Below are 23,036 nucleotides of genomic sequence, written 5' to 3'. Positions count from 1 at the left end.
GAATTAAATCTGTTTTCTTTATTGGAGAATCTGCTGGATACAATACACAGGCAATTGTAGAGTTAATGTGGTAAACTCATTCATGTGAAGCTGAAAGTTTAATTGATTTTCCATAACTCATCTGTCGTAACACTCAAACTGGCAAGACTCAGCAGGGACATGTCACGCCAGATTATTCCTGTAAATGTGTTCGTTCGTATGTTCTTTCTTACTTTCTTTCTTTCTTACTTTCTTTCTTTCTTTCTTTCTTTTTTGGCAGATTTTTTGGTTAAGAGCAGTCGGATTGTCAAGCCATTATTATTATATATTATTATTATATAATTTAAACCAGAATATTCATTGCAACCTTTGACTAGCTGGCGCAGGTTCTGACCAAAAACCAAAACATATCCTCCCATCATTTACCATCATTAACAAAGAGCTCTTTTAGAAGGTTTTGATCTGACCTGCTCACAGCAATATGTGACTGGTAAAAGCACAGAGGCATTCTGGAGGAGGTGCTTGGTCACACCTTATATTTAGAGAGACACATGAAAAGTGTAAATCACTTGAGCACCAGTCTGGTTCTCGTTCATCTGCAGGGCTACAGGGAACAGGCAGTTCTGTTTTGACGGCTACTGATCAAGACTGAATCAGGGGTCAGAGCAGAAACTATTTTTCCAGGAATAAGGGTGGAACACTTTAACTGGATTTGTGACTTAAAATAAATCCACAATGGGTACTTGGGCAAGAATCATGTTCAGTTTACAGTTAATTTTACAACTCTTTGATACCGTGAAAACACAAGGAATTGGTAAGTCCTTAAACCTTATAATATAGTTGAATATTTAATATTTAAGAAATAAAAAAATGATTAGATTCTTGCATTTTTTTATTATTTGCATATATTTACAAAACTATTTATGAATAAAAGTGTACATACCTTAATTTTCTACTGTTAAAATGTGAATAAATTTCTAATCAAATATAATATAAGCAAAAATGAACAAAAAAATTAATGATCTGGAAATCTTCGAGCATGCAGTGGGATTAATAAATGTGGAACTGAACACTCTATGAAATGACCATTAGCTGAGGACAAATTTATCAATGACCTTATTGGTTGCTTTTTATAATGTGTTCTGGACAAAAGAGTAGCTGAATAACATTTATTACACTAATGCATCAAAAACCTCAGTATCCAATGCAAATCTGTTGACAAAAATGCTAATTTTGCAGTTTATGATCTTCTGGTGTCACCGGATTGCTTACCTGACCTTCTGCAAGGAGGAATACAGGCAAAGAACATGGACAATGTTTTTATCCTTGCAAGCCTGCAGCTGCAGAACAAAGCTCCAGCTCGGGTCTTCCGCATCTTCAATGCCCTAGACAACACAGATTATTTAGATTTCACCGTTCAGGGGAAATTCAACAAAGGTTTGTGTGATCAGAGCTCACTAATGTGCTTTATGTTCAGTGGCTCAATAGATACTTGATATGCACACTAAATACTTTTTCTGTTCATAGTTGTTTTGAAATATCTGAAAAGCAATGGAAAGGTTGGATCAACCAGTTTCGGTAAAGTGCCCCTGACAGATGGTCAACAACACCATATACTGCTCCACTTCAGTGGGCTGCAGCAGGGCACCCCCACCACGGCCCTCTATGTGGACTGCAAGCTGGTGGAGAGAGTGCAGGACGTGCCGCTGGCCTTCAAATCACTGCCGCAGGGCCCGAAACGAGTCACACTCAAGACCCTGCCAACCTCATCCCAGGTAATCCTAGAAGGTGGAACAAATAATATCATTATTCTGTTTATCTATGCATACAGAAAGCTGAAAAAAATACAGTGAAAAACTGGCATCTCTGGTTGTCAGAAATTCTAAATCTAAATCTGAAAAAATACTACAGGTTTTGCAGGATACTTGTATATTTTACAACTTATAACAAGATATTTCATTAAGTGATATGTTAATATACCTACTGAACACTACCAATATCTGCCTTTTTACCTTAAAATATACTGATAACCAGTGGAGTGCGTTTGTGTTTTGAAATGAGGCAAAGTCTTCAAAGTTTTTTATTTTTTTTAAATCAAATGTAAATTCATGTCCCAGTCACATTTTCTTTGTTAAATATACATTACTTACACTATCATAAAAAGAATAAAAAACTTATATTTTATATTTTTTACATTAGCAATGTAATCAATACTCTATTTATTAAAGCCATGTATGAATCTCATCAGATTAGTTTTTTTTAAGCATTTGACATTTATTCCAAAAATAATAACTCAAGGCAGTAACCATTATTTTTGAACTTACATTCAGATATTGTTTTTATTTTAATTTTTTTATTATTATTATTTTTTAATTTTTCGGATCATGTCATCAAAGCTCGGTAAAGGTTGGTCACAGACGCTGAGATTTACTTTAAATTTGACCAAGCTAATTTATTAAATGTATTGAATCTTATTTTGACATTATAAAGTGTTTATATCTGTCGGCCCCAATAGCCTCATGGTTAATGCATTAACATATAGCACAACTGCGCTTTTGTGGTCCTTTGCCGATCCCTCTCTCCTCCCAGTAATTTACTGTCGTATGCGGAATGCACACGAACACAAGATTCATAACCAGTCATATCCAATCATATCGTGATAGAGGCATTGCCTCCTCTCACATGACTTTCCCCCATTCATTCTCAATTACCCCCCACCCAACTCACCGCATGCATTGGGGGTTTGTTAAAACTCAATGGGCTCAGTGGAGGCGAGAGAGACGCAGACTCCTGCAGTAACTTTACCTGCTGCCGCTGTTAAATTATGTTTTTCTTTTTAGAAAAACAAGTGATTTAATACACTTTTTAATGTTATATTTTGTAATACTGGCATTGTTTTACTTTTGTACTACAATTTTTTTTTCTATCCAATATTTTGAGGAGGCACTGCTTCCCTTGCCTTCTCGGAGGAAATATCCCTGCTGATAACCACCCTAATATACAGGTGGCACAATAAAAAATCCACATGATGAATAAGAGTTCATTGCAAGCGACTTGTCCATAAATCACAGCCAATACTTGTGTGAAACAAAATTACAGTATTTGTACAAAATGTAATCATATGTGATGAGTCATGCAGGGACTTTTTTTACTCTTTTACTAAATATTTGACTGTATTTTACTGTAAAATTACATGTTATGTGGTGTTAAACTATTTACAGTTTTTCACCGTGTAAGGGAACTTACACTTAATCAATTAACATGTTTGACTGTAACATTTAACAGTGTTTGTTTTTCTGTAAAATTACTAACCTTTTTTACAGTGTGTGAATATGTACGTGTGTTACAGGACAAGTTGACAGACATCAAACTCGTGCTTGATGAGTCTATTCATAACGTGGTAGAGCTTCAGGACTGCAGTGCTCCAGAGCAGGGTGAACAGAAGGAAACATTGCAACTACTAGGTGAGGCTATTGTTTCCCTGTCATCTGCGTCTAACTCAGCTTTAGTTTTGTTAATGATTGTTTACTTGTTTTTTTTTCTAATACAGAGAATATCATTATGTTACATTTCCTCAGGAACAACTTCAAAAATGGAAGCAGGCCCGATGTTTGAGCTCATGCGAATGATCCAAGAGTTGAAACAGAAGATCGATCAGCAGGTAACTTGAAATTGAGTGAGAAAACAGTTCCTTAAAGGGAAAGTTCACACAAAAAGTGCAGTTCCCTACTTTTTTTTCAGAACTTAAGCATAATAACAATCTGTTTTCATAACAGACCAAAGAAACCGCTGATTTCAGAAAGGCTATCATGGAGTGTGTTCAATGCAATGGTAAGACTTTAGTTAAAAAGTTACAAAACAGCTATAATGAGAAAACATTTAGCAGTTTTTTGTGTCTGTGCTCAGTCAAGTCAATTATTAGAGGCTTATAATGAGGATGCTGAAGGTGTCAGACAGGTGAACTCAAGTGTTCTGTTACCATTTAGATGCTAAAAAGCAGTCCAAGTGCAGGCCAGGGGTCTGTCTTCAGCCGGACATGTGTATCGAAACAGCTGAAGGTGTGGAATGTGCACCCTGTCCTGAGGGATACACTGGAGATGGTGTCCAATGTGATGATGTAGATGAGGTTAGACTTAAGATGCTGATTTTTTTGTTCATCATAATACTATATTATTCTTTCTGTCTTTCTGTGGTTTGAATCAAGTTTTGCTGTTTATGATGTTCATCTAGCCACTTATTTCCTGTTTACTTCTCTCGTAGTCGGGTACTTAGGAAAGAACAAGAACACTAAGGAAGACTTGTTTTATTTTATTTATTTATTTCCATTACTCACTGGAGTATCTCAATAGCTCAGACTGTTCAACACATCTGACATTGTGTTCTATTTAAATGATGAACAATAAAACTCAATTAGGAACACATAATGATTTATTAACATATAATCATGTTTCAGTAAGTGTTTTATTAGACTAATAATTGTTTAAACTGTTACGTAGGTGCTAAGGTAATTTTATATTACATATACTACAGAGTATTGTTTGTTGAACATCATAAATCCAGCTAACCTTATAAACTGTTCAATTTTAGTGCCAGTTCAACCCATGTTTCTCTGGTGTTCGGTGTATTAACACTGCACCAGGGTTCAGATGTGAGAAGTGTCCACGAGGCTTCACTGGACCAGAGATCCAGGGTGTGGGCGTTCATTATGCTCAGACAAACAAACAAGTATGTATTTGGGACAATGCTTAATTTTAAATTAAATAAAAAATTTAATTTAATTAAATTAACCCGTGTGTATATATATACACACATACATATATATATATATATATATATATATATGTGTGTGTGTGTGTGTGTGTGTGTGTGTGTGTGTGTGCTACCATTCAAAAGTTTGGGGTCGGTAAGAAAATGAAAATTGATTCTTTTATTCAGTAAGGATGCATTAAATGTATCAAAAATGTCATGCATTAAGTTGATCAAAAATGTATAATGTTAAAAAAGATTTCTATCTCAAATAAATGCTGTTCGCTTGAACTTTATATTCATCAAAGAATCCTGAAAATCACAATTTTCATGAAAACTATTTTCAACATGATGATAATAAGAAATGTTTCTTGAAATCAGCATATTAGAATGATTTCTGAAGGATCATGTGACACTGAAAACTAGAATAATGACTGATTCAGATCAAAATGAATGCAGCATTGTTGAACATAAGAGTCGTCTTTCGAAAACATTCATAAATCTCACCGACCCCTAACATTCAAACATATTATATAATAAGACATTTTGAAGCACTCTCTAACGTATGCCAAGATACAGAATGATTACCGTATTATATACCATGATATTTACATGGAACTACAACTACAAGTTTAAAAATAGTATTACCATGATACACAGTAAAATTGGTATTGTTTGTGACTTTAGTACCATACCGTGATTAACACCATATTTATCATTTTTTATCAGATATGTAATGATATTGATGAGTGCCTGCTAGATAACGGTGGCTGCACACCCAATTCATACTGCCATAACACAATGGTAAGACTACAACTATCCTAGATTACCCATTGTACTAATGTGGCCAGTGGCAGGTACAGTAAATATGCTTGCTTTCTTGTAGGGTGCGTTTCACTGTGGGATCTGTCAGACTGGTTTCATGGGTGACCAGAATAGCGGCTGCATAAGTACTGGCCTGGACCCTGCTCCTCTAACTAACAGGGTGTGTGGGAACGGCCAGCCAAATCCATGTGACATCAACGCAGAGTGTGTTGTGGAGAGAGATGGGAGCATCAGCTGTACGGTGAGACGTCAAGCTTTCACACCGATGTTTTGTCTACTTGTGCATTTCAAGAAAACATAAAGAGATATCATGTCAGTTTGTGTTGGTGGTTTCCTATGTCATTCTTTTGAGCCAGGACACAACTTTCTCAGCTGACATCTTTGTTGCTTTTAGTGCCAAATTGGCTGGGCAGGAAATGGCTACGTCTGTGGAAAGGACACAGACATTGACGCTTATCCAGATAAGAAACTTCAGTGCAGAGATGGAACCTGCAAGAAGGTGATATTCATGTGACCTGTTATTTTTGTTAGAAGTTTAGTTTATTAGCAGTAGTTAAATTAGATATGATTAGATATCATGAACTGACAATGAACATTCTCTTCATTTATCAGTCGAGGTAAATTTACAAATGTACACAAAAGTTTGGGTTCAGTTATACTATAAAATCAGTAATATTGTTAAACATTTCAATTTTTTACAATTGCATTACCAATCCTACAGACCCCAGTCCTTTGAATGATAATGTTTACCTTTGAATGATAGTTTTTCATAACATTTCCATGTTCATTCATAGATGAATAACATTTGCACAACTTGAAATTGTTACTATCATTTTAATTACTACGTAAAACTTAACCTTAATCAAGATTAAAGGGTTAGTTCACCCAAAAATGACAATTCTGTCATTAATTACTCACCCTCTTGTCATTCCAAACCCGTAAGACCTTTGTTCATCTTTGGAACACAAATTAAGATATTTTGACAGATGAAATCCGAGAACTTTCTGACCCTCCATAGAGAGCAATGTAACTTAAATGTTCCTAAACCCAGAAATCTAGTAAGAACATTGTCAAAATAGTCCATGTGAGAATACTTTTTGTGTGCAAAGAAAACAAAAATAATTTTATTCAACAATTTCTTCTCCTCCAAATAACCATCTTCTTCCAGTATACTCGTAGCTTCATAAAATTACGGTTGAACCACTGGAACATTTCAGTTAAATTGCTGTCACTGGAGGGTCAGAGAGCTCTCGGATTTCATCAAAAATGTCTTCATTTGTGTTCCGAAGATGAACGAAGGTCTTACAGGTTTGGAACGATATCTTATTGTAAAGTCTTACCAGATTATTTTACTTTTCATTTTCAGGATAACTGCATGTTTGTTCCAAACTCGGGCCAAGAAGACGCAGACAGAGATGGGAAGGGAGATGCCTGTGATGAGGATGCAGATAGTGATGGCATCTTCAATGATCAGGTACAGAATAATCAACATTAGATCATGATTTGATGAACTGAGAAGCTCCCTTCAACGTCAGTGCTTGCATGATTGTATTCCTACAGGACAACTGCTGGTTGGTTCCTAACATAGACCAGAAGAACAGTGATAAAGATCTCCATGGTGATGCTTGTGATAACTGCTTAAACGTGGAGAACCCGGACCAACGGGACACAGACAAAGACGGACTGGGAGATGCCTGTGATGATGACATAGACGGGGATGGTAATTTAATTCAGGCCTTATTTTGTCAAAAATCAACTTCACAATTTTTGCACACATTTTTCCAATCTCTGACTGCAAGTATTCTGTCTGCCATGCGGCTGCTGTGTATTTTATTTAGTTGCAGAAATGGGGTGTTATGTTTTAAATGTCCTTTTTACCCTTTGGGCTTGTTTTTAATCAGGATTTTCCTGTGCTTAGGTCATTTTATGAGGAAAAACAGAAGCTTCTGTGTTTTTAAAGCTCAAATTAGAGCGCTCTTTAGCCTGCACGGGTCAAGTAAAACTGAAGTGACCTGTAGGGATATTAACAGCTTCTATGGCACCACACTGATCATTTTCTTTCAAATCGACAATTATTTGTTCCAGTCTGAAAAGTGTAAAATAGAGTCCAGGCAGCGCTTGACGTTTACAATCTGCTCATCAAGGCAGAAATCCAGACACTTGACTTGATACTTTAGAGCTTGGTCATGTCTCCTTTGAGCAACCACATTTCCACCAAGAACCTGTGCCAAGAGCTGCTGACACGTGGAAACTATTCCACAGAAGGCTTTCCGAAACACCGCCACCTTGTGACATAACCCAACAAACTCCACACAAAGACATCACTGTATACTCTATAACACCGCAAACACGCAGTGCATTTCTCCTGATGGAGTTTGCTCCATTCAGTGACATTTTAGACATAATACCTCCGTATAATACTTTAATTTATACCACTGGCTCTATACTCTGTTTCTTACTCTGGTGATGAACCGCTAAATGCATCGATGTCCATTCTCTACTTCTGATAGGTTTGAAGAACATCCTGGATAACTGTCAGAGGGTTCCCAACCCTGACCAGAAGGACAAAGATAATGACGGTGTTGGTGATGCATGTGACAGCTGCCCCGAGGTGCCAAACCCCAACCAGGTGCCAAAAAACTTTCTAAATTCTTATTCTGTGTGTTTTTAATCTAGTTTTATCTAACTCTGAACCTAATTTAAATGGATTGTTCTAGTGGTTTAGTTTTGAAAAATTTAGTTTCTTGAAAACTCAAATATTCACAAAACAACACAATTCTGAGTTGCTTTGATTCTGAGAACAGTTCAGCGAATAAACAATAAATTAATATACACAGTATCGCCAAATATTTTGTCTGTTTTTGCTTCACCAATGAAAAAAAATACAAAGCAGAGACAACCTCTCGCGACTCTGAGCAACACACAGAATCGTTGAGTGAATGATTCAATGATTCACTCATCTGGTCCATTTTTGAGTGAAACCGTTGAATCACAGATTCATGCTGCGTCCCAATGTGCCTACTTATACTGTGTACTCTTTTGTACTCCCTTTTGAGTGTGTAGTAGAAGAGTAGGCAAGCTTTGGGACATACTACGTCACACAACTGCGTCTTTAAGGGACCGCTCTGTCGCACCTGTTACACGCACCCTGTCACTGTAAACTGGCCTATATAAACTATGTATTTATATATAACAACAAATAAATATTTTTTACCAGGTTAAATGTTGATTATTAGTAACTCCAACCCCTTTTTGGAAACCTCTCTACCTAATGGTCGATCGTGCGCATCCGCCACGTTTGTAGTTTTTCTAACGCGTTTTATTCGTCTTTGTAGTTCTGGACCGAATCCCTCGCCAAAGAGCAATGGATTGTGGTCAATTTTAGCCATTACAGTGTGCACGGATCCACACTTCAAAAATCGACCTGCAATAGTAGACCATCCGGGGACTTTTGGCATACTCTTTTCAACATACTGTGCTTTGGGACACACTTATGTAATCCCACATACTATTTAGGATGGATAGTATGAACATTGGGACACAGGGTCAGTTACAAAACAGTCACTTGCTGCCACCTACTGGTGCCATTACAAACAAAGGAAGCTATACAAACAAGTCCATGTGATGTTAGGTTCCTATATTAGCACTCTTTTAAGGCCTCTTATCCAGATTCAGGGAAACAAATTGTTGTATAATGTGTATTTAGTTTATATTGTATATGATAAATAGGTCATTTTCAATATAACTTTTTTAACCTTTTTTAACTCTTCTGTTTTCTTTCAATCAGTCTGATGTTGACGATGATCTTGTTGGAGACACTTGTGACACAAACGTTGATAGGTAGAGTCTGATTTTTTACCTTTCTCTTTGACGGTCAATATAAAACAAGTTTATAACTGAGATCTTTTGTTGCAGTGATGGAGATGGTCATCAGAACACCAAAGACAACTGCCCCAACGTCATTAACAGCTCACAGCTGGACACTGATAAGGACGGGCTTGGAGACGAGTGTGATGATGACGATGATAATGATGGCATCTTGGATGATAAAGATAATTGTAGACTGGTGGAAAACCCAGATCAAAATGATGAAAACAGTACGCACAGCAACATTTGTTTAGTAGGATGTCATAAGTTAATCAAGACAAATGTTTTAGTATACATTTTTTTAAATGCTAATACAAGCACATTTGTGTTTTTAAGTGTGACTTAAGTGTCCAAATATTGTATCATAATGTGCCTTACAAATCTATATTGGACTCCATCAAAAATCAGACTACTGATAAAAAGAGAAATAAGCAAAATGGGTTTTTTCACTCTTCTTCTTTGTCAGATGATGGGGTGGGTGATGACTGCACTGGAGACTTTGACAAAGATCATGTGATAGACAGAATCGACACCTGCCCTGAGAATGCAGAGATCACATTGACTGACTTCAGAGCCTATCAGACCGTGGTACTGGATCCAGAGGGAGAAGCTCAGATCGACCCCAATTGGGTTGTTCTTAATCAGGGGATGGAGATTGTCCAAACCATGAATAGTGACCCAGGACTAGCTGTTGGTATGTTTATGTGACCCACACCATTCAAATCATCTTGAGTATTTCCAAACCAGCACCAATCCAGCATAGACCAACCTGGAAATTCATACTGGTCTTTTAAATAAAGCTATGTCGTTTTCTCTTAAAGGAAAATGAAAATGACGTTCACCCAAAAATGAAAATTCTATCAATTGCTCACCCTCATCATGTCGTTCCAAACCTGGAAGACCTTTGTTCATCTTCAGAACACAATTTAAGATATTTTTGATGAAATCTGAGAGCTTTCTGACCCTGCATAGACAACAATGCAACTACCATGTTCATGGCCCGGAGAGGTAGTAAGAACATCATTAAAATAGTCCATGTGACATTAGTGGTTCAACCTTAATTTTAGGAAGGTACAGGAATACTTTTTGTGTGCAAATAATTCATTTTTGGGTAAACTCTTTTGGGTACTCTTCTCAAAAATGAAAAAATTAGCTTATCAGTTACTGACCCTTACATTGAACGTTGGGGTTACTTTTGTGTTTGTTTTGCATGTTTTTGAAGCATCAGCTTTTAGTTTACTGTCCACTTGCATTATATGAACTCTCAGAGATGTATTATTATTATTTTTTTAAATCTTCCAAATACATCTAGTATGGCATGAGAGTGAATAAATGATGAGAGAATTTTAAGTATCTCTTTAAAAGGGTCATCGGATGCAAAATTCACTTCACAAGTTGTTTGAACATAATTGTGTGTTGGAAGTTTGTTCACACATCCATCCTATAATGATAAAAATCCACCCAGTGTTTTTTTTTTAAATCCCTATTTTAAAATCTCCTTTCTCAAATCAGACTGTTCTGAGGTTCCTGTCAGAATGACGTAGTTCTGTACAGGCCCCTCCCACGATATTTGATTGACAAGATCGTCTTACCTTAGACCCGCCCTGAGTGAGCTGTAAACAGTCCGCCATTGAGTCAACTCCGGTGCAGAGGAAGACAAGATGTCTCAGATTAAGCGATTGAAGTGTTTAGTTGTCGGATGTAATAATGAATATAGCAGTCATCATTTACTCCTGACATCTGAGCCGCTGAAGATGCAGAGGATTAACGTTACTTTCGTTTTGAAGTGAATGCGCCGATCCCCGATCTGCCTAAATGTTGGCAGATTTGTTCTGCCCGAATCATTCGTCATCCAGCTTTATCTACAGAAGAAGTGAGTATAAGGGTTTTTATGAATAATTGCAAATCGCCTTTCCTAATAATGTGCTAGTTAGCCAGTATCTCAGCTGAAGTTTAGTATGTTCCATAGATATATATACCTAGATTCCTCATTATCGACTGTTTCTGTGGGCTGCGAGATGTAAGCCATCCACCATTTTTGGAACGGTCTGCGAATCTTTGAGCGCATTGAATGTCCGTCTACAACAGCAAGTTATACGCTTGTATATCTTTGAATATTCATTGATTACTGTGGTGAATGCGAGATGGCTAACACGGCAACGTATCTGGAGCGGTCGAATAGGGAATCTACACATATCTATGGTCTGCTCGTCACTCCACGGAAGAGAGGGGCCGAGTCAGCAGAGTTCACTAGCATTTAAAGCAACATGGACTAGATCAGCGTGCTGAAAAAAGAGCTGATTTTGACAGGGTAAAGAAAGTGTTTTTTACACTACCATTGAGAAATTTTAACCAAAGTATGTTGTAGACTTTTCATTAAGACCCTAAAGAATCATATCAACATGTGGAAAATGGGCATCCGATGACCTCTATAATTTCTGTATTAGTTTTGTTTAAATCACGGTTGAAACATGAGCTTTGGTATTTTGTTTTAAATGAAAATCTGGCCAAAATGTGACACAATCTTGCCACCACAAACAGGATACACAGCATTCAGTGGCGTGGACTTTGAGGGCACCTTCCACGTGAATACAGCGACCGACGACGACTATGCAGGCTTCATCTTCGGCTACCAGGATTCCTCCAGCTTCTATGTGGTGATGTGGAAGCAGACGGAGCAGACGTACTGGCAGGCCGTGCCCTTCAGAGCCGTGGCTGAGCCTGGCATTCAGCTTAAGGTCCCAGCGCTCTTCATCTCTATTACTGTCTGAACGCAAAGCGTTTGCTTTTATCATTACTGCTGCTCCACGGAGCCCTCGGCGAATCTAGAAATGTGGCTTTGGCTAAACTCTGAAGCATGCAAAAACACTTAACCGATGTTAAAGCTGTAGCCAAGTAGTTATTTTGGATTTAAAGTATATCCCAATTAGATTTGATTATTCAATTTAAATAATAAGCACACAGACATGAATCAATATATTTGCATTTCTAGGCTGTGAAGTCTAAAACCGGGCCAGGGGAGTTCCTGAGGAATTCTCTGTGGCACACTGGAGACACAAACAATCAAGTGCGCTTGCTGTGGAAAGACCCTCGTAATGTGGGCTGGAAGGACAAGGTGTCCTACCGCTGGAATCTGAAGCACAGACCCCAAGTGGGATACATCAGGTTAGATGCCGTAAATACTGGAGAATTCAGACTTTACAGGATTTGGATGTGAGGAAGCAACATGTATGTGGGGTTTCTCTGTTTTGGCACAGAGTAAAGTTCTATGAAGGTACCGACTTGGTTGCAGACTCTGGAGTTGTTATTGACACCAGTATGCGAGGAGGCCGTCTTGGAGTGTTCTGCTTTTCACAGGAAAACATCATCTGGTCCAACCTGAGATACCGCTGTAATGGTGAGTGCAGTGCTTGAACAATATTAGAAGAACAATGCATTCTTATTCATTTCAGGGTGCACCTTAACATAAATTTTATGACATTTACAGACACAATCCCAGAAGACTTTACAGAACAAGCCCAGCAGTAATGAAACTAAGATGAAGTGAAACTGGAGAGCACTACTAGTGACGTGAATGATGTTTTGGGTACTCTTATTTCCAGTAAAACATGGATCATTTACTGACTTTTGCATTCAAGACAAGTCCAGTTTTATAGTTATGCTGAATTTACACTTCTGTAATGTTCACTGCACAAAAATGCAGTTCAGCAGGAAAGAGCAAAGCCTGTGTGCTTCTAAACACTCACTTAATGTTGTAATATCATTAAACAGAATAAATACATTTAAATTGTCAGGTTTTGTGCTTAGACTTGGTGGAGAATGTCAAAAACAAAAATTTTAAAATAAAACAACCCCCCAAAAATATATAAAATATAAAAATTAAGATCAAATAAAATGAAAAACTTTGGGGTCAGTATAAGTATTTTCAGCATTGATAATAAATGTTTCTCGAGCTGCAAATCAGCTCAAGACTAATATATATAATAATAGCTGCTGAAAATTCAGCATTCCCATCATAGGAATAAATTACATTTTAAAATATATTCAAATAGAAAAGTTAATTTAAAATTTGATTAAATGAATTCCTTGGTGAGCATAAGAGACGTCTTTAAAGTACAATGAAAGATAAAATAAAAAAAACAAACAACAACAAGTTTTCTGGGAGTCTTTGCATGAGAAACTGACTGATGTTTAATATTGACTGGCTTTATTTTGTAAGCCCCATGAAGATTTCACCATAAATTACACCTCTAATTTTATACACAATTAAGTCTCATTTAGCTTAGTTAGCTATTTCCTTTCTGTCCACAAATACAAATGACAAATCTTTCATATAGTTAAACATTAAATAATGTAACAGACTACAGCATTTTATTCATTCTTTTTTATTGAAAGAACTGACAATATCAATAAAACACTAAAAAGAATATTGATCCTGCAGCAGTTAAACTCATATGACCCTTCATGAAATGTATTGAAATGATGGGAAAAGGTAAATAATAAAGACAAATCAATGCATATAAATGAGGACAAGAGTTGTTTGTAAACTTACTGTACATATTTTTGGATGATAATGTCTTCATGCAAAATTAGTGAAAACAACACAAAGCGCAAGATTACTTTTGTTTTGCAATATTATGAGTACATCTAGTGGTCATCTTTACAATGAACTATTTACATAAAGTACATATTGTAATCAAATGTCACCTTTATGTGCAGCTTATTTGTAAATAAAGGAAAGCACAATGTTTTAGCATAATGTTTAGAGGTTACATACGTTTATAGCTTAATGCAGTTGTAGCATGTAGTGTTTAAGGCATCATTAACTATTTGCTAATTTTGACTTATATAAATTCCAAAAACATCACCATCACCAGGAATATAAACACACGCCAGCTCTAATTCTAATAAAAGAGATTTTGGTTGTCAAAACGTAAGACAGCTACAACTGCTACACAGTAAATAACCATAAAATGTCAAATAATTCCAGTTCTAGAATGTATTTCCTTCATCGACAAACACTTTTTCTACCAGGCAGCATCAGAAGTGCTGCATTACGTCTAATACGGCCAGCTCCTGTAAACTTAAACTGAACACCACAAACAAGAACACATGCACTTATAGCAACAAAAACCTCTGAAAGATGAAATAGAATAGCTGTAACAATGCTTTTTAATTATAAAAGGTCGTACAAACTTGTTCTTTGACAAATGACATGCTTGCAAGTCTAGTGCATGAGCTGAAATAAAATATTATAGGATATCCATGGTCTAAAGCACCATTTAAATTGTAACAAAAATCGAAAAATAAGAAAGAAAAGTCTATAGCTTCAGTGTTGCTGTTGGCCATATAACAATCTGTGTGGCAGATCGGGTTTTTGGGGGCATAACGATGTGGCCTTGGCTTTACCCGTCCATTCCAAATCATCATAAAAACATTTACTGGGAATGGCAGTCACATGCTTTCCTCAGAATGGCGATTCACTGGAAACAGCATGTGGAATTCATCACTACCTGAGATTTAAGATGAAGCTGAAAGATAGGAAACTGGAGGAATGTTGCTGACTTATTTGGAAATATTGATTTGGTGTGGTTTTATAAGGAAGTTATTAGGGTGCTTCAACAAATGCAGTAACATGACATCTCATCTGAGGACATTTATTCACATATATGTACAGGAATAATCTTGCACAGTCATTTCTTAGCTGGTTTTGATTATGCTTCCACGAGTGCAACTGGTGGTGTAGTGTTCTGGTTTTGCAAGGCAGCACTATCCTAACTAATGAGAAGAGATATCTCTATTAAATAATTTAATTTACTCAAATAGGAAGTCTTGTTACCTTAGTGAAACACCCTTGATGTGAAATACTACTATAAAACACATTTGAAGTCCTCTCAAAAAGGCAGACAAATACATGAATGAAAATCACAGATGGTTTGTTGATTTGCATAGAATTCTTCAGCTACCAAAATAAAAGCGTAACAAGCAAGACACTTACAGGTGACGCGTGAGCCTGAGCAATGCTTTGTTTTTATACCTTCATGTTATGAGGAAAACAAGAGCCCTACATCAGCATGGGACTAACCGTAACATGATTTCTGTAACAAATTTCCATGAAAACGTATTTAAAGACATAAAACATAAGCAGTTTTTGAGAAATCAAAAGCCATTACTATACTCAAACTATTAAAACATACAAACAAACAAAAACCATTAAAAACAAACCAAACTCTCTCTCACACAAACACACGCACAGTAGATTTAACTGGACAGTGGTGATACTGGATCATGTGTGAAGGGCTTCTAAGCTTGGAATCTCTTTGGGAAGAGCATGGGGACAACCAGGGTCCACATGTACAGAAATAAACAGACCCAACACGATGCCATCTTGATCCAGAACACTGACCAGCTCCCATCCAGCAGCCTCTCGATCTTTGCGTTCTCATAACTGCAGAGAGACAAGATCATATGCATATTACACTTCAAAATGAAAATTCTGTTATTAATTACTCACCCTCATGTCGTTCCAAACTTGTAAGATCTTTGTTCATCTTCTGAACACAAATTAAGATGATTGAATTAAGTCATTATTTTTGTTTTCTTTGAACACAAAAAAGTATTCTCAAAGCTTCAAAACATTACGGTTGAACCACTGAGTCACATGGACTATTTTAACAATGTTCTTACTACCTTTCTGGGCCTTGAATGTGTCAGTTGCGTTACTGTCTATGCAGGATCAGAAAGATCTCAGATTTCATCAAAAATATCTTAATCTGTGTTCCGAAGATGAACGAAGGTCTTACGGGTTTGGAACAATATGAGGGTGAGTAATTAATGACAGATTTTTAATTGATGAGTGAACTATCCCTTTAATACACGGTGACGTCTGAGCAGGAACTTGAAGTAAAACAAGAATACTTTAGTAATAAATCACAATTTAAAAATAATACAATTAACTGACTACAACAGTAAAAATACTATTATTTTATATATATTATACTATAAAAATAAATAAAACTTCAAACATTAATTCAGACTAAGGCCCCGTTTACACTAGTGTGTTTTCTTTTAAAACACATAACTTTTGCTATGGTTACGCTTATCGTTTACACTACTCCGGTGCTTTCGAGGTTGAAAACGGAGACTTTTGAAAACGCTGCATACCCCGTTTTAGTTTGAAAACTCCAGGGTTGGTTGGGTTTCAGTGTAAACGGACCAAAACTGAGACTTTTGAAAATGATGGCGTGGCTGCCCACTTTCGCTCTGCGTATCCTTGACAACCATGTAAACAATAACATCATGCTCATTATTGTATCCATAGATATTTATAGATAGATTCCCATTCGACCTCTCCAAGCACATAGACGCGTCCGCCATAATCTACTTATACAAATCTATGGTTGTACCTGCATGAATGGTCATGTGACATGCGTTTTCGGTTGTGTAGTGTAAACGGAGGTCGTTTCTGAAACGCAGTGGAAACACCAGAGTAAACGGGGATCATTTTCATTCTAAAACGCTGTTTTAAAACGAAAACGCACTGGTGTAAACGGGGCCCAAATCTGAAAAAAACATATTGTTAGCAAGCCAATACGTCTGTGTCTATACTCAAATAAGCAAAAAGCAGATGTAACAGCTGGCCTGAGATGTTTGAAAATAAAAAAGGTTTGTTTAGGAATGTTGTTTTTGTTATGTACTTACTGAAACCAGTTGGTTACAGTCATCATGACGTAGAGGGAGCCGAGAAAGAAAACAAAATGGAAATAGCAGTAGCTGTAGATTGTGCCATCTCTCTCATCATACTTCACATTCTGCCCTCCAGCAGTCTTCTCATCATCATAGTCCTCTGGAAAATATAAAAAACACCTGTTTTAAGAAACTGTAGTACTACTTCTTGACCACCAGGAGGCTCCATCTATCCTTTTCCAGTGTCTAAATCAATCCAATTTAATGTCAAACACATTTGAAATCTTCATGTGTTGTCCTAAAATACTAGAGGAGGTGTTGGTTGAAATAAGTGTCTTACCTGTATCGTCAACACAGCAGAAGCAGCAGCGTGCTCTCTGCAAAGAAAGAAGTGTGATTTATGATATAGTTTGATGTAAATGTTAAACACAGCAGAGAGAGAACACAGCAAATGTTCACCTCATTTTCAGGAATATCGTTCCTGTACACCTGCAATGCTGTTGAGCTCCTCTTGGTGGTAGAGATCAAACTGAAAGAAGAGTATTTTTATGTTAACTCAAAAGGCAATAAAGGCATCATGGGGGCAGTGTTCTTTTTTTAACCATCAAATGTAAAAGCAGAGCATTCCCTTAAACTCTTCAAAACGCCACCAGACGAAAAATAAGTCACTTTTTCAAGCTTTGTTTTGCCTCATGAAAACTAGAAATATGGCAAAAACATTTTGATGCGAGACACAACAATGAATCACCGGTCTGACAACTAACACATACGTGTGTAAATATGGCTTTGGTGGAGAGGGGTGGCTCTAAAGAGAGAGCTTCAGCAGACATGTCTGTAGTTAATGAGAAACACATGTCAGTTCACGTCTTCACAGTATGAGCTTCTAATCTTCACTCCCTTCCTACCAAACTACCTGCTTTTAAATCTAAATGAACATTTTGTCATAACCAGATAATTACATGTTTCCACTCCTCCCAGGATCATTTTTGGGATCACCCATTTAAATAATATGTTATGTGGACTTGCATCCAGGCCAAGAATATCCCAGCTTATTTGAAGGGATAGTTCACCCAAAAAGCATGTCTATTGTATGAACAATACTTTTGAAGATATATATATATTTATTTATTTTTCTTTTTGGTGAATTATGGCAGAGAGGATGATTTCCAGAAATTACATTTTAAAGGCATAGTTCACCCAAAAATGAAAAAAAGAAATGAATGAATGAATAAATAAAAAATGTAGCATTAAATATTAGGGTGCCATCAGAATGAGAGTTCAAAAAACATTACAATAATACACAAGTGAAGCGAAAAGCTTCATGTTTGTAAGAAACAAATGCATTATTAGGATTTTTTCACTTTAAAATACAAATCCTCTATCCATAATATTGCTTAATTCAGAGAAAAAGTTGTCTTGTCTGAATCAGGAGAGAAATATGCATAGATTAAGTGCCATGTACAAGCAAAAACAGTCCAACACAGTTCTAAATAAATATATATGTCAGTGAATTTTGATTTGAGAGGACAACAGGGGGTGGGGGTTTTTTCCACTGGAAGAATTACAGACCGGTGTTAATTTCGTTAATGAATCATTTTCATCATAATTGTCGTTAACGTCATTTTTTTCACCGACAACGAGACGATGACGAATGAAAAGTCTTTTTGAATGACAAAAACTATGACGAAAATCTATTGACATCCGTCAGCGAATAAAAATGAGACGAAAATATTAGGGAGGGACGATTTGGTTTTCTGAGCGCAGACACTGAAGCATACACACACAGAAAGCGCGTCTCACAGCACGCGAGTACTCTCTCGCATCACATGAACAGAGAATTGCACATAAAATTATGCTGAATTGTCCGTTTTGACAAGCATTCACATAAACACAGTCAATTACGTCTTAAGTGAACATTACATTGCATCCATTGCAGCTGTGCATTCAGTTTTAAAGGGATAGTAGTCTAATTAAGTTGCTATTGTCTGTAGCATTGATGTTAATCAAGCAACAAAATAAAGACAGAAAATCACTCACTGCTCTTGACTGAAAAACGTTAGTAGCCCTAAAGATTCATTTAAATTTATTTATAGAAATAAATATGTCTGCTTGAAAGAATTAAGAATATGGTAAACAAGTTGCTATAAAGAATGCACAATTATCCTACATAACCATTGGCATTTCATTAAAAAGAAGACCATGTTCTTGTTCTTTATGAGAAGTGGTTTTATTTAATTTTAACATAAAGGCATGTTGTGTGTCACCGCAGTTAAATCGGTGTCTATCGTGATAAAAACTTAATATCAAACCTATTTAATGAGTTTGGAAATTTTAGAGAAATGCTTAATAAATGCACTGTAACTAAACCCATTAGATTTTAGCCGACTAAATTTACTGTAGATTTAGTCGACTAAAATGTTATTATATTTAGTCGACTAAAACTAAATGGTATTTTAGTCAAAAGACTATGACTAAAACTAAATCAAAGTTTGCTGTCAAAATTAACACTGTTACAGACCCATAGATTTTAGCATGGTGTGGAATATTGTGATGTTTTTATCAGTTGTTCTGACGGCACCCATTCACTGCAGAGGATCCATTGGTGAGCACTTGATGCAATGCTAAATTTCTTCAAATCTTTTCTGATGAAGAAACAAACTCAACTACATTTTTGATGGCCTTAGGGTAAGTACATTTTCATCAATTTTCATTTTTGGGCAAACAATTCCTTTAAATTTTGGCTTGTTTTTCACATAAAACTATTATATGACTTGAAAAATCTTAGTATATAATGCACAAGTCATATGAACAATAATATCATTCATGATACTATCATGGTGCTTTTTATGAAGCGGTTTGGATTGAGCCGTCAGAAAACATCAGAAAACACAATTTTCATTGCTCATACCAAGAATAGAGTATACAGCCAAACATTATGGCTGTTCCGACGCCCGTCACTATGTTTGTGTCGCTCTGCAGTCCTGATTTGTAGGGAAAGACGCAGACAGTATCATTCTTTCCATTTCGCTCCACCACTGAAAGAGAAAGAGCACAGGACGGATTTTAATAAGGGTATGGGAAATAACTGGTGGGTTGAAATGTATTATTGGGGCTACTGTAGCCTCACTTTACAGCTCGGTCCACATACGAGCTACAGTAGGAGATACTAAGGAAACCACAGACCACACTGTGAGACACACCAGGACAGGCTGAGAGATGCTGTGTTTGAGTGTGGAAGTGAGAGACATACTCACTTTCAACGGGTTTGCTGGCGAGTGCGGAGAAGGTGAGGTACATGACGTAGACTGAGATGATTGCGGACTGCAGCAGACCTGAGGTGGGCTGAACTGTGCGGAGAACAGAGCAAAACATCAGATGTGTTAGTAAAAAGCAGCACAAAGATTTTTACTGATCCGATCATGTCTGTTTGAGTGTTTATGCTTCATACATCACGCATCTTTATTAAATGACCTATGTACACCACCGTTCAAAAGTTTGAGGTCATTAAGATTTTTTAACGTTCTTGAAGAAAGTCTCTTATGCTGCATTTGTTTGCGCAAAAATACAGTAAAAACAGTAATATTGCGTGTTTTTTTTACAATTTAAATGATCTTTTCTATATTGTAAAATGTGCTCCAGAAACATTTTCTATTATTATCATTGTTGAAAACAGCGGCTTAATTGTGGAGGAGCTACATTTTTCTGTCCAGAAATGTCAAAAGAACAATTTTTTTTACTTTAATTACTTGCTAAAACATTTTCACCTAAAACTTTGTTCAGTTTAGTGAGAATCCATGATACAACTCTTCTCCTCATCTCTCCAGCTTGCTCACACATGGGAAAAGCTCCAGGCATTATGAATCAATTTGTTTGCCTGACATCAAACAAACATCAGTTTGTTAGTATAAAATGTAGGTCAGTGAAGTCTTGGTGAACTCACAGGTCTGAATGCAGGGCGAGATAGCCAGAAGAGACACGACGAAGCACAGGCCACCATTGATACCCAGGAAGAGCTTGTTGAGGAAGCAGGCCTCTGCGTCCGTGTAGAATATGATCATAAACACCAAGGCTCCCACTGCCACGGAGAACAGCACCAGTGTGACCAGAGCCAGCGCTGCATACCAGATTTTATTATACTTGACTCCTGAGCTCCTGTGGAGGGACACAGTGGAGACGGTTCAAAGGAATGCTCTGGGTTCAATACAATTTCAGCTTTTGTGGCATGATGACAGTTACCACAGGAAATAATTTTGTCCCTCTGTCCACCCAAAAATGCAGTTGTAAGAAAACACTTAAACACTCAAGGGGATAGAAAAATAATATAAATAATATATTAAAAAAACTATTTTAATATGATTCTAAACAAAGATTAGACTGGCCTAATGACTTTTGTTATATGAAATTTTTCAACTTCATTGTCACAATAATATAAACCTTAAAAAAATAATAAAAGCAACTTTCATGATACATGCAAGAACTCCAGAGAGAGAAGTGACTTAACTATCTGTAAAACACTGTTTATATAGAGAAAACTCCACTAAGAAGAATTACTGTGCAAATACAAAAGAAGTTCATCCACCTAGACAATTTAGACAACATCTCAAATAATGAACAGTAATTCATATGCGTAACTTATTGGTAGACTTTCACTTTCCTGTTTGTTAACACAAGAAGTATCACCAACTAACAACCAACAATTATTTTTACTGCATTTATTAATCTAGGTTAATTTAAAAATATACTATGGTTCATTGTTAATTTATGTTTGTTCATAATATATTACAAAACGTAAAACATTTTAGAATATATATAAAACGTTTAAAATAACTGGTTTTTATTTTGATATATTTTAAAAGGTTATTTATTCCTGTGATGGTAAAGCTGAAGTCCTTCAGAAATCATTATAATATGCAGATTTGATCAAGAAATATTTTTTCTTATTATAGATGTTGAAAAAACGCGGGCTGCTTAATATTTTTGTGTGAACTAATACTTTTTTTTCAGGATTCTTTAATGAATAAAACTTTTTAAACAGCATTTTTATTTAAATCTATCGCGTTAACTGTTGAGTTAGCCTTGTAATAAACCCAGAACATTCCTTTCATGAGACAAAAGCAGACGTTTTATCAGATCTACATCTCAAATCTGGGTAGGGGTAGTCATACATAGAGAGTTTTGACTATCAACGTAAGGTTTGGTCTACAATCCAACCCAGCCTTCAGGCCTTTGGGCCAACAGGTAACACAAACAGCCACAAACTTTCTTTTAGGGTAGGGTAAATCTGAAATGAGTTAATACCAAGCCCACACTGCAATATACAGGTGTGCTCAAAAATATATATGCTTAAAAATGTTTTTGAAAGTCTCTTAAATATACAGTAAAAACAGTAATATTGTGAAATTTTATTACAATTAAAAATAAGGGGTTTCCTATTTTAATATATTATACAACATATAAATAAGTTGAATTGCCATTACTCCCGTGTCACATGACACCTGAACGAACTTTTCCGTGGAGGTGCTATCTGATAGGACTTAGTAGGAGTGTTAGGAGTAACCAGTGGCCAACTAGACATCCTGATGTTTTAATTAAAGGCATATTACTGTTGTGTTCCTCAGCCTGCTTACAGGATGTTAAACCCAGATTGCCTATCACTGCAATTAATCAACTGTAAGCCACTTGAAAAAAAGAGCTTCTGTTAGATGTCAAGTTAGTCTCAGTGGTAGATTGCTCTTATCATAAATGTACCATATCAGTGCATGATTAGCATGACTGAGTGATCAGTGTAGAGTTGTGAAGGTGTGGGGTGAGGGAATGTTTCAGTAACGCACATCAGAAGTGCTGACAGCAGTGACTTCTATCTGCTGGGCAGCTTTTATTTTAGTGAGGACATACTGTATTTGTTCTTCCATGTTTTTATATATATTTCTACC

General features: G+C 36.4%; 2 protein-coding genes across 2 annotated transcripts in view; one reads left to right on the top strand and one right to left on the bottom strand.

Moving 5' to 3' along the window:
* Positions 1-452: 452 nt before the first annotated feature.
* LOC306871167 (cartilage oligomeric matrix protein-like) lies at positions 453-13,930 on the top strand. Its single transcript, XM_079418920.1, has 21 exons — positions 453-793; positions 1,219-1,416; positions 1,507-1,754; positions 3,329-3,443; positions 3,558-3,640; positions 3,756-3,810; positions 3,966-4,105; positions 4,567-4,704; positions 5,455-5,529; positions 5,612-5,791; positions 5,945-6,049; positions 6,917-7,024; positions 7,111-7,270; positions 8,061-8,179; positions 9,338-9,390; positions 9,466-9,647; positions 9,884-10,111; positions 11,959-12,155; positions 12,410-12,582; positions 12,675-12,814; positions 12,905-13,930. Exons 1-21 carry the CDS (start codon positions 715-717, stop codon positions 12,943-12,945), a joined length of 2,817 nt encoding a protein of 938 aa, XP_079275046.1. The 5' UTR covers positions 453-714; the 3' UTR covers positions 12,946-13,930.
* The window catches only part of LOC306871168 (serine incorporator 5-like), a 25,604-nt gene continuing 16,375 nt past the window's right edge, over positions 13,808-23,036 (bottom strand). The window contains exons 6-12 of the mRNA XM_079418921.1: positions 21,044-21,255; positions 20,358-20,450; positions 20,012-20,138; positions 17,563-17,632; positions 17,444-17,480; positions 17,119-17,263; positions 13,808-15,865 (exon numbers count right to left, since the gene is read on the bottom strand). Coding sequence (XP_079275047.1) covers positions 15,721-15,865; positions 17,119-17,263; positions 17,444-17,480; positions 17,563-17,632; positions 20,012-20,138; positions 20,358-20,450; positions 21,044-21,255 — 829 coding nt within the window. The 3' untranslated portion in view covers positions 13,808-15,720. The remainder of the gene's footprint in view (positions 15,866-17,118; positions 17,264-17,443; positions 17,481-17,562; positions 17,633-20,011; positions 20,139-20,357; positions 20,451-21,043; positions 21,256-23,036) is intronic.

This window comes from Barbus barbus, assembly GCF_936440315.1.
Source record: "Barbus barbus genome assembly, chromosome: 6".
Taxonomy (NCBI): domain Eukaryota; kingdom Metazoa; phylum Chordata; class Actinopteri; order Cypriniformes; family Cyprinidae; genus Barbus; species Barbus barbus.
The sequence above is the reverse complement of the archived record's forward strand: the minus strand, read 5'-3'. Positions and strand labels throughout refer to the sequence as shown.